This window comes from Stegostoma tigrinum, chromosome 18 (genome assembly GCF_030684315.1).
Source record: "Stegostoma tigrinum isolate sSteTig4 chromosome 18, sSteTig4.hap1, whole genome shotgun sequence".
NCBI classification, from domain to species: Eukaryota; Metazoa; Chordata; class Chondrichthyes; order Orectolobiformes; family Stegostomatidae; genus Stegostoma; species Stegostoma tigrinum.
This window is the reverse complement of record NC_081371.1, coordinates 45,851,273-45,864,691: the sequence shown is the minus strand read 5'-3', so window position 1 is coordinate 45,864,691 and position 13,419 is coordinate 45,851,273. Positions and strand designations below refer to the sequence as shown.

General features: G+C 43.6%; 1 protein-coding gene across 5 annotated transcripts in view; it reads right to left on the bottom strand.

The window, feature by feature from the left end:
* Window positions 1-272: 272 nt before the first annotated feature.
* The window catches only part of LOC125460668 (GAS2-like protein 3), a 35,850-nt gene continuing 22,703 nt past the window's right edge, over window positions 273-13,419 (bottom strand). For all 5 annotated transcript variants that reach the window (XM_048548352.2, XM_048548354.2, XM_048548355.2 and 2 more), the window contains 4 exons: window positions 11,510-11,573; window positions 7,280-7,418; window positions 5,917-6,024; window positions 273-3,747 (listed from right to left, as the gene is read on the bottom strand). In XM_048548352.2, coding sequence (XP_048404309.2) covers window positions 2,629-3,747; window positions 5,917-6,024; window positions 7,280-7,418; window positions 11,510-11,573 — 1,430 coding nt within the window. In that variant the 3' untranslated portion in view covers window positions 273-2,628. The remainder of the gene's footprint in view (window positions 3,748-5,916; window positions 6,025-7,279; window positions 7,419-11,509; window positions 11,574-13,419) is intronic.

The window sequence follows — 13,419 nt, the reverse complement described above, 5'->3', positions numbered from 1 at the left end:
TTCACCTCCAGTGCATTCCAAATACTGGAATTGAGCTTCTTTTTTAAAAAAAGACATTTAGTTAACTGACTTCAATCCCAGTTTACAACAGCAAGACTCAACAGACTTCACCTCACTTGAGCCAACTCCCTTATTGGGTTGGTAGGAGGGCATTGTTACACTTTCTGTTGAGTTAATGTCTTCAATTACAAATAAACACAATTATAAATTCAAATGCAAGATATAAAGTGCCTTCCCATTTCCCACCCACCCCCCACCCACCACCACCACCACTAAGATCAGTAAAACATACTGGTCAGCCTGCTAGTAACAGGCATTTCACCTAATTAAGCACACAAGATACAAGTGCTGTTTTAGTGTCATACATGCAAAACAGAGAATTCAGCCTTAGTCTCACTAAGTTCACCAGAACACAGCAATGATAAAAATCTACAACAGAACTGTTACTTCAACCATGAGAATTTTAAATACAGTATTCAGCAGGATTGTCAGAATGATTGGCTAATGCTCACTGAACTGAAACTTTGAACGCACATTGCATCAAGTTGACAATCTTACATCTGCAATTTGATTTCTGCTGTAAACCAAGTAGGAATGCAAACCCTCATCTTGGTTCCGTATTGGAGGTTCTAACGTGCTCAAGCTCACTAAAAATATTGGAGCTTATCCATCCGTAATGCAACTTAAATATAGCTAGTTGTTTGGTAATACAGTATTTATGTAATGCTAAAAGAGACATTTATGAAGCTTTTCATTTTGCACTCATCACTGCAATTTAAGAAATACCAAAATAAAGAAACATTTATATGATAGAAGAGGAGAATGTGCTGAATGGTTGACAAATGGACTGAAGTAGGGGTGCTGCCATGACAAATACACCAGTTAATAATGATTGGCAGTTAACTGCCAAACTCTTTTCACTTGGAATTTAACCAAAGCAGATGATTTTAATTAGTTCAAAATACTGCCCCTAAAAAAATGGATTGGCAAATGACTGGTGTGTATTTTGTTGAATTGGAACAGGACAGTTCCACAACCAACCATCACCCCTGACCCTCAGACCAGCACAAATGCTGGTTTCCCTTTAATTTTCTTTTGTATTTATGGTGAACTGCCCTGATAACTGTAAGATGAAAAGCTTCATGAAGTGTTTTGTATAAGCAATTCTTAAACATTTTTAAAAAGTCAGTGTTTTCTCCCCCTACCAAAGTGATATTTTAAGCACCCATCAGGTCAACGAAAAAAGATAAAATTGATTTAAACACATATTGGTAGAACCTCAATGATGAGGAAGTGGAGCTATTTCAAGAGACAACTCAATAGTTTGGATTGGTCAAAATATCATAACTACATTCAGAAGTCCATCCAACAATTACAGAAAGCGTGACCAGAAAAACTAGCCATGGCCATAACATAAAAATAACCTTCAGCAGAGAAACAGTGGACAAGATGCATAAACTTACATTCATGAATTGTACTCATTCAGCAACTGATCTACTTTTTCTTTTATTAGCCATTGGTTCCTGACAGCCCTCTATTCCATTAGCCTCTGCCATCTTGTTCAGGTGAGCCTTCAACCTCACATTCCAACCTCCCAGGTTGAGGAGTCTTCAAAGGCATCCTGACCTCAATCCCAATATCTGTGGGTGAGTACTCGATGAAGACCAATTGTGTACAATGCTGGGATTTACTTAAATGCATATTATCGCACAATTTTGTGGGTGGATTGAGCCTAATTAATGAAGTACAGTGAACCTACATGCAATGGGAATTGATGTGAATCACTGTTCAACAGTCAAATCCAGCTTGATTCAGGATTATCTTGCCATAGATAGCAATGGGACACAAGCCTAAAATGCCATTTGATGGGGAATTAGATAAGAACTTGGACAAGTGTGAAAACACGTCGGTGGGGGGGGGGGGGGGGGGGGGGGGGGGGGGGGGGGCAGGAGTTGGAAAATGGATTGCTACAGATGAAGAGCCAATCTTTCTCCGCAATAGAATTTCAGCTGTGACCTCAAGATAAACCAGGACAAATAAAAACGAGATGTCTGACTCAAAATTGTGAGGGTGAGTGGTGAGGCAAGGACTCTGCTGAGCTCGTCTCACAGCCTGCCAATGAGGATCAGAACAACGCAATTTGGAAAATTTACACAACATCACTTGATTATATTCAGTCAGTGTCTCCCACCTCTCCAAGTGTCATATTGGACACTGCAATTGGGGCAAATTTGGAGTCCATTTGTGCTGAAATTCTCAAGTTGCAGAGTTGCCACGGAAAACTGGAGCAACGTAGGCTGAACAGAAAACTGCAGCTGGTTTTCATTGTAAATACAAAACTGAATGAGCAAATTACATAATCAAAAATAAAATGGAAGTCAGTCAGTCAACAGGGCAGTGGAAACCTGGGAGGAAATCCTCGACAACAGAAACAAAGGTTCGTGCTCCACTGACTGGACAATATTGTGACTACAGCAGATCTCAATAACTGTTTGACATTCACTTCAACACAAACAGAACTCATATTTACAAAAGCAGCACCAACCCTACCGAGAAACCTTTTTTTTTTAAAAGTTATTATTGCTTATGTGCGTCACTTCTGCTCCTGGTAAAGTCAACCCCGTCACTTCAGCATTTCGCAGCCAGGTTCCTTAAAGGAGCTGGTGAGGCCACCAATGGGTTTTTTTTGTTGCCCTGAGGCTGTTTCCCCAGACGGGATTCGCCCTTCATCTTCAGAGTGGGTTTGGCTGCAGGAGACTGTACGCGAGGAGACTGCGAGCTCATCACTTTAGACTGCGGTAGTTTGACGACAGCTAACGGAGTCCGTTGGGCAGGGGCAGGATTGGGAGGTGACTTCTTACTGTTTGACGAAGGGGTCTTCACTGATGCCTTCTGATTCTTTTCAATGCGAGGACAGTCCCTGGTCGCACTGACTGCATTCCTTGGTGCAAAGTCCAGTGTGCGGGGAATCGGCGTGGAGCTCGGAACAGGGCCTCTTGCTGGTGTGAGCGGCCTCCTGGAGGCAGACGGCGATGCAAGGTTGGTGGGCTGGGTGCGTTTCCCCAGGGTGTGCAGAGAGCCAGGCACCACTGGGGTGGAGGGAAACAGAACAGGCTTGCCAGGAACCTCAGGGGTCAACTTGGGGCTGGTGTCAGGATTTGGCTGGCATTTACCTGGAGGTCTTTGAAGGAGGCCACTGGGAGCCTTTGAAGGGGTTTGGCGAAGTTTGGAAGACAGCTGTGCCTCCTTGCTCCCACGTTGGGTCATGCCTTTGGGTTGACTAGCTGGGGATTGCTGCGGCCGAGGGGGCAACTGCGATCTCACTGCAGGGCACTTGGTGCCTCTGGAAGATGAGCTTGGTGCCACGTGGGATGAATGCCCACTTTCAGCAGATGGTGGGCGGGACCCCGAATTAGACAGCGGCACTGGTGAGGGGCACCTGCAATGGGCAGTGGCAGCTTTGGCCATGGGCCAAGATGGCATGCAGGGAGATCCAGGGCATGTAGCTAGGGATTGTGACATCTTGATACTTAATGGAAGGGTCATGGTTGGAGGTGGTTTGGGAGATTTCGCCAGCAAGTTAGACATGTGGGTGGAATCCTGAGAGATGCCCTTCTCAAAAGCCATGATCTTCTCCTCCAACATGGTGAATTGCAGCACCCGGCAGGGGTCATGCTTCAGAAGAAAGCCCTGCAGAGTGTCCCAACCTCCTCCCACACGCACCATGACATGTTTACCATGTAACATCTGCAAATAAATATTCACACAAGAACAAAACAAGTTAGTATTGGGCAATATCAAATTCTGCACATCTTTGCAAATGGCCTTGTGCTCCACCAGCACCGGCCATTAATAAAACCAGCATACAAAAATAGAGCGTATTGCCCAAATAGTTACCAAACCTTAATTGTTGAGTACAGGGAATGCCACCTTAGGAGTAACATCAGAATTCTGCAGAGGCTGCAGTATGGAATTATTTGAGGAAAGAAAGCGAATAGTCACAAATTAAGAAAATGGAAGTTGCAGTCAGCAAAGGATTCTGGTCAATCAGCTTAGTTTTCATTGCCCTGCAAAACTTTTGAGAGCTGGTGAACAATGAGCTACTGTTCTAACTCAAGACCAAATGAGGGGGTACAGATGATTATCAGCTGAAGAACAAAGGGTGAGCTCAGACTGAGTTTGAGACAGAGGGTGATAAGAACATGGAACCACAAGGAGCCATTGAGGCAGAAGCTGCAACAACATTTTAAAAGGGAAATTGCTAAGTATTGAGAGATAGAAGGATAAGGAGGAAGGGCAGGGAAATTAGAATAAAGCAGATAATACTCAGTTAAAGTGGTAGCTCCAGCAAAGAAACAATATTAGAAGTTACCTCCTTCTATGCGCTAACATTCTAAAATGTACACCTAGTAAGGGTACAGTCCACAGACAAGACACACAAGATTTCAAGTTTGGGATTCTGAAGAACAGCATTAATGGATTTGAAACATTAACATTGTTGTGCCTTCCACAGATACTGAGAGACGTACTGAATTTCTCCAGAACTTGAAGTTTCATTTTAAATTTAGCTACTTAGTCCAAGGTAATCCCCACTTGCTTTACAGAAGGGAATGCATGCTTTACCATCGTGGATCCCTTTAAGGAGTGGCCTTGTCCCTGGCTGAGATGTCCTGCCAAGCAAAACATGAGGTGGCAGCAAGTCAACCCCTTGAACCTGTTCCACTATATCGCAGGATCACTGTTGCTGTTCAACTCAACTCCAACTTTTCTGCCTTAGCGCACGCAAAGAAAAAATTCTCAATCCGAGTGAAAATTATAACTAACCTCCGGCAGCAACAACCCGCAATTGCAGAGACTTCCAGAGTCTTGTTGATGTCAAACACTCTCGCAGTCAGAGTTCATGCCCAAATGGCTTGTGCTAATTCTGAACTAATGTCAGCTTTGTACCCAGATCAGCCACGATGATGGAATGGCTCCACCGGTTCGGATTTCAAGTCCCATCGGGCATGTGTACACTGCAGGCCTCTTCCACCAGTTACTCCCAAATACCTCCAAGTAGGGCCTCTCTCTGCTCTTGTTAGGCTACACTTGTTTTTCCATCTGACTGCTTCACAACAACATAAAAAGCAGGTACAGACAAAATAACAAATCCCTCTAACTATTTTATCAGACAGACTCGGCAGTGTTCCAAGTATAACTTTTTGTTTTTAATCTCTGAAGCAGAAATCACACCCACTCCATGTTGCAGACAAAGAAACCTGCATCTGGCCATGGAGGAGTCCAAGCCATTAAACAGCATTCCAGTCAAAATATGTCTCTGAACTAACACTCCAGAAAACAATTAGTAAGTGATTGACTTACATTGCTACTTATAATACCTACATGAGGACACTGAGTGTAAAATGATTGCAATACTCAGCCACTTTTGCAAGTCATTCGCCACTGGTTGTCGCTCAGATAACCAGGTGAAGAATAATACTGGAGCCAATCTCAATTTAGCATTATAACACTTTGCTCTAAGTAAACGTAAGCACAAGCTAACTGCCTAACTTAGACACACCACGATTTCAATAAGTATTTTTCCATTCTTATCTGAAATTCAAAATGCCCAATGCCCAGCAGCTGATTGCAATTAATTGTTTAACATTTATTTTGGCAAATTTCCTTCCCTAAAGAAGGGCGAGCCAGATGGATTGTGTCAGTTAATATTAAATTAAATGGTCATCATTTTTCAATACTAGACTTGCTTTCAATTCTAGACTTCTATGAATTAATTCAATTCATTTCACTAGTTGTCACGATGTAACTAATGATTAGAAACATGAAAGGATCTCACACTCCATTTCACTGCAACCGAGTTAGTCACTTTTTATTTCAGTTCTACATTTCTGCACATTCTCCTGATCCAATACTCACTCTGATAAAAAGAATCTTCCCTCCCAGCCGATAACGCCCTTCAGATAAGAACTCAATGGAGAAACGATGTGAACATTTGCATGGAGGATCATCAGCAATTGTCTTCACCTGGAAGGAAGATAACTGGTCAGCCAACAATGATCCAATGCAACGTACAACATATTCCAGTAAGGACCTTAAAAGGATGAACAGTTTTGTTGATATTTACAGAGTACATTAGCATAGTGTTTTCTTTATTAGCTAATAATTCAGAGGCCTGCAATGACCACAAACTTGAGCTCAATCTATCACAGCAACTGGGGCTTATTTTAAGAGAGTTGCCATGATTTGGATCTGACTGTCTAAAAAAGATGTTGGAAGCAGATTCATTAATAAATTTTGGAAGGAATAAGGAATAAAAAGTGGAATAAATACTTCAAAAAGGGAAAACTTGCTGGGCCACTTGCAGAAAGTAGGGACGTGGGAATAACTAGAGAATTCTTTCAAAGAGCAAAAACAAAAATGATAGTCTCATCTGCACTGCGATGATGCAATCAATTTAGACCAAGACAGACATAACAAACAAAGCACAATTGCTGGAAAGCTTTGGGAACCACACACATGAAATTATCTCTCACTTCTGGGCATGCTAACTTTCCACATTGTAATGGTCAAGAGACGCTAACATAATCAGGAGGAGAAAGTCTGCTTGGAGCAGCTCAGTTTTAAACAAAGTAACAGAATTTAGGCAATTATCTGAACTTCAACAAAAACTTGATTCTGTACCCGCAACTTTAGAATTAGATTCTCAAAGTTGTTAGTGCAGAGGGAGCCATTGTCTCTGTGCTGGCTCTCCAAATGACAGCTTTACTTAGTGTCACTCCTTTGTCACATAGCCCTACACTTCCTCACTCCGGATAAGACTTGAATTCCCTTTTGAAAGCCTCAATTGAACCTACCTTTGCCACACTCTCAGGCAGTGCATCCTGGATCCTAGTCATTCAATGTGCAAAGAAATGTTCAATTTGCCATTGCTTCTTCTGGCAATTAAATCCATCCACCCCTTTGTTTGCATTTCTCCACCAGTGGGATCGCTTTCTCCCTCTGTACTTGGTTCAGACTCATGATTTTGAGCATCTCTATCAAATAGCTTTTCAACCTTTCCCTGTCCAAGGAAAGAAGTTCCAAATTCTCTAACCTATCCACATCACTCAAGTTCCCCATAACGGAAATCATCCCTGTGAACCTTTACTGCACCCTCTCTAATGCCCCTACTTCTTTCAAGTGAAGTACACACAACATAATGCAAGAATGAAGTTTCATACGTTTATCAATCCGATTTTATTTAAATTAACCAGACAGTCGGGATATGTTAAGAACTTACGGCTTGATGAAGCTCTTTGTTGTGACAACATGGCTTTGTACTTTCAACAGGAATCAGCTGTTCAGAGGTGGTCAACAGAGTTTCCTCAAGTTCAATTTCCTTTTCCAGTTTTACTAACACAGGAGGCTCCACACCATACCTGCAAGTTCAAATTAAAGCCAATATAAACCCACTGGCCAATACATCAAAAACTCAACTGAAAAAGATTTGAAACACTGCACAAAATTGGCTTTGGAGATCAAACAGAATCTACAGCCAAAATCAAAAATAGGCCATTCAGCTTAATTGTACTGTGTCAGCATTCTGCTAGACAATGTTCCTTCCAAATCCCATTATCGCGTCCAAGCAGCCTATCTCGCTGCTCCTGTTGGCTCAGGCATTTAACTGGTTTCCTCTTACACAAGCCCTACATGTTTAAACTGCACCTTTTGGACGTGGTAGCAAGCACCCAAAATTCTCTCAAATTTAAAGTGGACTTCAATTAATACTTGCACTCCTGCATCAAGTTTAGGGTTAGCCATTCCCCGAGCCAAGACATTCTGGGACAACTACATTGGCATCTACAAAGTGTGGAAAATTGCCCAGGGTTGTCCTGTATGGGTAAAGCAGGACAAATCCAACGCTGCCAATTACTCTCAATCATCAGTAAAGTGATGAAATGTGTCACCTTCTGTGTGATCAAGCAGCACTTGCTCAGTAATAACTTGCCGACTAGCAGTTTGGGTTCCACTGGGGCCGCTCAAGTCTTGACCTCAGCCATCTTTCAAACATGGGCAAAAGTGTTTAATTCAAGGGCGGCAAGATTGACTGCCCTTGACACCGAGGCCTCGGACTGAGGTGGTATCAAGGAACCCTGGCAAAAGTTAAGTCAATGGGAAATCGGGGGTAACCTCCCGTAGGTTGAAGTCACACCTGGCGCATATCTAGCTTGGACTGAAGTGGCAAGTAACATTTGTGACTGACAGATGCCAGATAATGACCATCTCCAACAAGAGAATCTCTAACTCTCGCCCCTTGGCATACAACAGAATTATCACCAGTGATTCTTTCTCTGCTACCCAGAACTTGCTCCCCCAACCGTGCCCTTGAGCCATCAACATCCTGAAGGTTATTACTGACCATAAACTAAACTGTCTGTAATAATCCTGCGGCTACAACAGATCAGAAACTGGGAATCCTGCCATGATTAACTCACCATCTGACTATTGCCAAGCACTTACAAAGTACAAGTTAGGTGTATTGCCTGAATGACTGCAAGTCCAACAATATACATGAAGCTTGACATCATCCAAAACAAAGCAACCTACTGGATTGGCACCACTTAAAAATATTCGCATGCCCCCGCCACCACTGACACTCAGTGTATTTACAAGACACAGTGTGAAATTCAGAGACTCCCTCGACACTCTTACCAAACCTACGACTACTTCCATTAAAAGGACAAGGGCTGCTAGTCCACGGCAACATTGTCACCACAGCAAGTTCCCCATCAAGCCAGATGTGCTCCAAACTTAAAAGTATACGACTATTCCTTCGGTGTCACGAGGTTAAAATCTTGAACTCCCTCCCTAATAGCATTATGGTCTCCCTTAACAAGTGAACTGCAATGGCTCAAAAACAGTCCCTCCTGTCCTCACCACGTTGTCATGGGCAAATAGGGACTAGCAATAAACACTGGCACAGCCAGTGATGTCTGCATCCCATGAATAAATAAAAGACATTAGAAAGTCTAAATAGGAAGTTCAAAAACACAACTGCAGACAGGTTTTCTTAAAAAAAAAAGTCTCATCCTTGTACAGACTCACCCTCCCTATAAACTCCTCCTGCTCCACATTGCAAGAATGCTGCAGTCCTGCGCTCTAATCTCCAACACAGCAATCAATCACTTCACTAGAGTTCCAGAACTTGCCTCATGAGCCAGCCACCACCATTCCCCAACATCCACCGCACGCACAACCAGAGCTCTCCTGTGGAAACTCCCTGTTGTCTCACCACACAAGCAGGCGCTACTTATACAGGCTGCTACATCCCTAAACATTTTCACTTTCATCCACTCCTAGGCAGGCTGTGGTATTCTCTTTCACCACCCGTTGGGAAAGGCTCCCAGTGATGTGTTTTCCACTCACACGGCCTTTCAATTTCCAATCGGGGATCTGGGTTGTAGGGGGCAGCATGCAGGAATCTTGTGGAACTACAGCCTCCAACTCTACAGACTTCCAGGTGCCGTGGAGTTCACAGGATCTGTCTGCATGGTTTGTTGGAGACTGCATCCCTGTTTGGTAATTGAACGGCCCTTTCATCCACCCTTCGGTTTCATTGCAGCCCTACATTCCTCATCTTTGGGCACCTGGAGTGGAGGAACACCTCCTGGGCCTGGCTAAACTGCCCATTAAGAAGAATAAGTGCAAAGTGGTGGTAATTCCTGACTTTGCCTCTTTCTCAGGTATGCCAAGATCTGGGTGTCCTTAGCGAGAGGGTCACATCAGACATCACGCTCAAAGCTGTTAGAAGCTGCAGGGCATAGGGGGTTGGTGCATTACATTCCCCACTAATGACATGTTGATTTCAGCCCCCAGTTTTCTTTGTGGTTTCAGTGGTGTAAAGACAGTTTCATTCTGAGGGTTCAATTTGGCTTTTCTTTTTGCCATGCGAGTATAAAGCTAGTCTCAGTGATGGCCACTGTAAAACCATCACTTGTCAGATTCATTACAGTCCTTTCAGAGTGGCTATCTGCCATCCTTACCTGGACTGGCCTGGCCTACTTGTGACTCAGACCCACAGTAACGTGGTAGACTCCAGTGCCCTGAAATGGCTGAGCAAGTCAGCTCAGCATGAGGCACTTCCCCTGAACTATGTAAAAAAGAATAATGTGCCATGGGATGTTATGCATTGCTGTATAAGCAGCTCTCATTAATACACGAAAAATGAGATTATGAACTACCTTGTTCATATTCATAATGTGAATTTCTTTTGTAAACTTGTCACAATGTCATTACAACCATCCAGCTTTGAATGATGCAGCAAACTAAGAGATGACAGCTTTCACCTGTTTACAAGTCTTGGACAGGGTATTTTATATAGTCAGAGCATCTGATTTTAAAATGGGGTTTGTTCCAGGTTATTCTTTATTCCCCCACTTCCCTGGCTTTCTCCTTACTGCGTGGCCTATTTGTTGGCCAGTGTGGTCCTTTTACAATACCTGACCAGCCATGCATACATTAATATTTAAAGGGAGTGGTACTTCTGCATGACTTGCACAGTACCTTCTTGATTGTCACACAGACAATGGACCAGGGAGGGAGCATAGATCCTTCCCCAGTGTGCAACAATAATGTTGAAGGTTGCAGTCTCATAACATGGCTGAAACTTAACCACCTTTCAAGTGTCCCAGAATACTCGGTCACATTGATTCTCTACCAGTGGGCAAGAAGGGGGAAATGCCAAATTCACAGCTGACACATATTCCAAAAATAATTCGAGACATTAAAAGCTGCAATACCAATCTCCCTGTGAAACTCGAATGTCACGGGGGCTTAGTGAAATAAATTAGGAGGACAAGACGGTCAGACATTCTCTCACGTGTAGAAGATTAATTGGTCTAGTGGAAAGGCAGGACAGTGACATAAGACGAATTATTCCCGCAGAGGGCCAGTGTGAACTCAATGGACCCCTTGTTCAGTTGAAACCATTCTACTCAAATCCAAAGGCTTATGATATTGAAGGGATTTAGTAAGGAAATAGAAATAAACTATTCCCTTTGGTAGAGGGAACAAGGAGGCAGAATCTTCAAAATGGAGCCAGGCTATCAAAGGGTAAATTTGGATAGCTTTGCACAAAGGTCATTGGAAATCTGAAACTCACCCCACAGACTCTATCCACCCCTTCCCAAAATGTTCTGAGAACACAAGGACTGAATGAGTTCAAGCTCTCAACCCTTTCACATCATTCAATATGCAGAACTCCCACTTGGATTACATGTTCCTGTTCAATTGTAGCATTCAAACATTCCATTAAATATCCAGGAACGTACAGATTTCTAGCTCATGACTAGCAGTCAGTTGAAAATTTTAAGAAGATTGATAAATTCTCGTTCAAAAGATCTCAAGGGGGTGGGGGGGGGGGGGGGTGGGTAAAAGAAGCAAAAACACAAGTCAGTTATGTCCTAACTGAATAGAGGGGTGCAAGCTGTCAGCAGAGAGATTCCCTGGTGAGTAAATAAACATAACTCACCGAGACACAATTCGCCCAATTTCAAGTAGACACAGACACACCTGCCGGGGTTGTTTGTGCAGAACTGGAAAACAAAGGTAAAGAAAGCAGAAATGATTATTGCAAGCAAAGGGAAAAAAAAATCCATTAAAAACATAGGGCTCACTTGAATGGTAGCATCTGCTTAGCAAACTGCAACAACACTTACGGATAGCCGTGTCTTAGAGGATGCGAAGGAGATTTACTGGAATTTTACTTTTAATTGATTCGTGTGATTTAAGTGTCACTGGCTAGGTCAGTATTAAGTGGGCATTCGCAACTGCCCTGGAGAAGATTATGGAGAGCTGTTCTCTTGAATCTCTGTGGTCCTTGCTGGAGAGTAACATTCCAAATGCTGTTTGGGAGGGAATTCCAGGATTTTGACCCAGGAACTGTGATGGAACGGCACTAAATTTCCAGTGGCTCAGAGGGAAACTTGCAGCTGGTGGTGCTCCCAAGCACGTGCTGCCACTATCCTTCCAAATGGCAGTGTTTGTAGTTTTGGAAGGGTGCTATTGGAAAAACCTTGGCGAATTACTGTAGCATGTCAGATGGATGGTACACACTGCTGCCACTCGACTTTGAGGGACAAGGATAGAAATTCTTGAGGTAGTGAGAGGGAGCATGCCAATTAAATGAGCTGCTTTGTCCTGGATGGTGTCAAGCCTCTTGGAGTGTTGCTGGAGCTGTACCCATCCAGCAAAGTGGGGACTATTCCATCATACTCCTGGCTTGTGCCTTGTGCTGACAGGCTTTGAAGAGCCAAGCACTGAGTCACTGGCCACAGAATTTTCAGCATCGGGCCTGCACCAGTTGCCACAATATTTACATGGCTAGTCCTGTTCTGTTTCTGTTCCATGATACCCACCAGGATGCTGACAGTGGGAGTGCAGCAACGATGGATTTTGTTGAGAAATCAGGTCAGAGAACCTGGGTCATTCTCCTTCAAGCAAAGTGGATTGGAGGCACATTTGATACAGCTGTTAGGAGCTGACAGTACTGACCCAGCTGACCAACATCCACGCCAAACCCAGCAGTCACCATTCCTTGGGTGCCACTTCTAGGCTACTGGACCAACACATGATCAGGAGCATCACAACACCCCCACCCCAGCCAAAAGCTATAGCCAATAGTCTCTGGTTCTGCTGCCAGGCCGTAGCCTTGCCAAGAGTCCTGCTCCAGCCACTGTCCAGCCTCTGTTGCTGACAGATAGACAACAAAAGCTAAGTCAAGAAGGGAGAAAGCAGCTACCTGGAGGGGGCAGATTCAGGAGCCCGAACACTCCCAGCGCTGCCATTTTGAAGATGTCTGGGTGGGCGAATTTTCATGTTCATCACCAAGGGTGGTTCAGCGACATCACACATCCAGAGCATAAGCACGAGCAAGTTACACCAGGCTCACGTTAATGTGCACTTGGATCATCATAACCTCTAAAAAGTTATGCAAATGTCTAATTTGCCTCCATAGTCAAAATGAAATCTCACAGTAGCACCTCCCTCACGTGAAGTTTTTTTTTCCACCCTTCATTGTTTGCAAGATTATTCCAGGAACTACAGACAAAACTATTCCCACAGATCCACGCCAACTTTCACAAGTCTGTTAAAGAACTGGAGAATTTGGGTCTCTCTGGTTAAACTATGGTCAGTTCTGGGCACCTGGCATCAGGAAGGATAGGATGAAATGCATCACTATTCATTTGAACAGGCTTGAAGGGCTGAATGGCAGCCTCCTACTGCTTGTTCTATGTTTCCCTAAAACATGGAGGACGTACAGCTGTTACCGGTGACCAGATGCAATTTTGATTAATTTCTTTGCTTGTCATTGCCCATTGGTCAGAATTTCAGTACTGCTCTTTGTTCTCCATTTCAGGCAAAATAAAACAACTCTGAATG